Source organism: Lutra lutra, chromosome 1 (genome assembly GCF_902655055.1).
Source record: "Lutra lutra chromosome 1, mLutLut1.2, whole genome shotgun sequence".
NCBI lineage: Eukaryota > Metazoa > Chordata > Mammalia > Carnivora > Mustelidae > Lutra > Lutra lutra.
The window spans coordinates 212,924,818-212,928,014 of record NC_062278.1 but is presented as its reverse complement, the minus strand read 5'-3'; the positions used below and the strand labels follow the sequence as shown (position 1 = coordinate 212,928,014).

Below are 3,197 nucleotides of genomic sequence, written 5' to 3'. Positions count from 1 at the left end.
AATCCCAGCATTTCTCTCTCTCTCATCTATCTATAGTGAGAGACAGATGAGAGAGAGAGAGAGAGAGAGAACACAAATGGGCAGAGGAGGAGATGGGGAGGAATAGAATCTGAAGTAGCCTCTGCTCCCAGCAGAGGCCAGTGTGGGGCTTGAACTCATCACCAGAAGATCACGACCTGAGCTGAAATCAAGAGTTAGTTGCTGAACTGACTGAGCCCCCTAGGAACACCAGACCCAGCATTTCTTTTCTTTTTTTTTTTTTAATTTTCAGCATAAGAGTATTCATTATTTTTGAACCACACCCAGTGCTCCATGCAATCCGTGCCCTCTCTAATACCCACCACCTGGTTCCCCCAACCTCCCACCCCCCACCCCTTCAAACCCCTCCAATTGTTTTTCAGAGTCCATAGTCTCTCATGGTCCACCTCCCCTTCCAATTTTCCCCAACTTCTCTCTAACTCCCCTTGTGCTCCATCCAGCATTTCCTTTAATTCTGTGCTCACTGCTTCTGACTTTATTGTGGTCTTCTCTCTGTTCCAGCTGTTTTCAGCAGTTACATGGAACAAAGGAATCAAACTGCTGTTTCAGAATTTATCCTCCTGGGACTTTCAGAGGAGGGAGAACTGCAGCCACTGCTCCTGTGGCAGTTCCTGTCCATGTACCTGCTCACCTTCAGTGGGAACCTACTCATCATCCTGGCCATTGTCACAGACTCCCGCCTCCACACACCCATGTACTTCTTCCTCTCCAACCTGTCCTTTGTAGACATCTGTTTCACCTCCACCACCATCCCCAAGATGCTGCTGAACCTCCAGACACAGGGCAAAATGATCACCTATGCAGGCTGCCTCAGCCAGATGTATTTTTTCTTGCTTTTTGCGGGATTAGACAACTTTCTCTTGACAGTGATGGCCTATGACCGGTTTGCGGCCATCTGTCACCCACTGCACTACATGGTTATCATGAACCCCAAGTTCTGTGCCAGCCTGCTTCTGGTGTGCTGGGTGTTGAGTGGTATGGACTCTCTATTACACGACTTACTGGTTTTGCAATTGTCTTTTTGTACGCAGTTAGAAATCCCTCACTTTTTTTGTGAACTTAATCAGGTGATCCACCTTGCTTGTTCTGACACCTTCTTCAATAACCTGGCAATTTATCTTACAAGTGGACTTCTGGGTTTTATTCCACTCATTGGTATCTTTTACTCTTACTCTAGAATTGTAACCTCTATTTTGAAAATTCCATCTTCTGGGGGCAAGTATAAGGCATTTTCCACGTGTGGGTCTCACCTCTTGGTTGTCTCTTTATTCTATGGTACAGGCTTCGGGGTGTATCTTAGTTCTGCAGCTTCTCAAAACTCGAGGACAACTGCCATAGCTTCAGTGATGTACACAGTGGTCACACCCATGCTGAACCCCTTCATCTATGGTCTGAGGAGCAGAGACATAAAGCTGGCACTAAGAAAGCTCTTGAGCAGAAAGACATACTTTGATATAAAGATCCTTTGTTTCAAGATAAAGATGTGAGTAACAGGGCTCAAGACCCTAGATGACCCAAATCATGATTTTTGTATGAGTTCATGGAAAGATGATCTACAGTTCATCTTTCTACACTATTCAGTCTTTAATTTTTTCATACATAACAAGCAACTATCTGTTTATTTTTTTCAGTTTGAGGTTTTATAAAAAATTCCAGTTAGTGAACAGATTGTGTAATATTAGGTTCAGGAATGGAATTCAGTAATTTATCTCTTACTTACAGTGTCCAGTGCCCATCACAACAAATGCCCTCCTCAATCCCAATCACCCATTTAGCACATCCACCCCCCATATCCTCTCCAGCAACCCTTAGTTTGTTCTCCATTTTTAAGAGTCTGATTGTGGTCTGTTTTTTTAAAAAAGTTTTCTTAAAAGATATATTTATTTATTTTAGAGAGAGATAGAAATAGCATGAGTTGAGGGGGGCAGAGGGAGAGGGAGAGAATCTCAACCAGACTCCATGTTGAATGTGGAGCCATTTGCGGAGCTTGATCTCACCACCCACAGATGATGACCTAGGCCAAAATCAAGAGTCAGTTGCCTATCGGACTGTGCCATCCAGGTGCCCTTTATCTTGCCCAATTTTAAGCTACCAATTTTAGTTCCAATCACAGTCCTAATGGGCCATAGTAACCTGGCCAGCAACATCACCTTAGAGTCTTTGGGTTCAGTTTGGAGGGAAAAGTACTGCATTTATTGCTATTTTACAATCTTCACTCAGGGGAAACAGGTTCCATCAATTGAAGATCTGGGTCAGTAATTGATCTCAGGTCTGAGAGTGAAATAGAGATTATGACCTATCAGTGCAGTGATACGGTCACTCTTTTCTTCATGATTTTTAGAGGGATTTTAATTTGTTTTGTTTTCCTTAGTTACACAAATTGGATGAACCTTTAGTAAGCTGCCCATCATTTTTGTTTTATGGAGACACCATGAATAATTTGCCATTTTGAGAAATCCCTGTGTCTTTCACAATTTAGATGAGAATGATGAATTCTTACATGACCTATGAATATCAAACTTCAGAGGGTTGTGGGCTGTTGACATTTTCTGTTGACATCCCCCAGTTCAGGATGGGCTGACCACAGGACAAATCCATTTCAATTTGAGCATGTTCATGGCAACTATCTTACAGGGGAGATGTTCTTTAGAGCTTGTCAAGGAGGCCATTACAGCGTCACCAAGTTGTTTCTCAATGACCTCATTTTATGGCCTCTGAACCCTTATTTTGTGTATACTTTGGGATTGAGGTGTTGAATCACATAACATGGGTTTATCACATCACAACACCCTTGTCTTCCTCTACATCATATAAAGCTATTTATGGCATTGACATTCTTAGAGTATGCCAATTTTTTTCATCCCTTTATTTGTCATGGTAAAATATATATGAAATTTATTATTTTGAACATTTTGAAGCATTCAGTTATGTGGCATTAAAGACTTTCTCCCTATTGAGCAACCACAGCCCCTATCCATCTCCAGAACTTTCTCATCATCTCAAATTGAACCCTTTGTTCCCATGAAACACGAACTCTCCATTGCCCCTCTGATGAGCCCCTGGCTCCCACCATCTTACCTTCTCTCCCTAAAAGTGGGTCCTGTAGGTGCCTCATATAGATGGAACTGTATACTATTTGTCCTTTTGTGTTTGGCTGC

At 42.4% G+C, this 3,197-nt stretch overlaps 1 protein-coding gene across 1 annotated transcript; it reads left to right on the top strand.

Annotated features, from left to right (window-relative positions):
• The first annotated feature begins 656 nt into the window (after positions 1–656).
• Positions 657–1,526, top strand: LOC125107255 (olfactory receptor 7C1-like). Its single transcript, XM_047742212.1, has 2 exons — positions 657–1,011; positions 1,297–1,526. Exons 1-2 carry the CDS (start codon positions 657–659, stop codon positions 1,524–1,526), a joined length of 585 nt encoding a protein of 194 aa, XP_047598168.1.
• Positions 1,527–3,197: the final 1,671 nt, after the last annotated feature.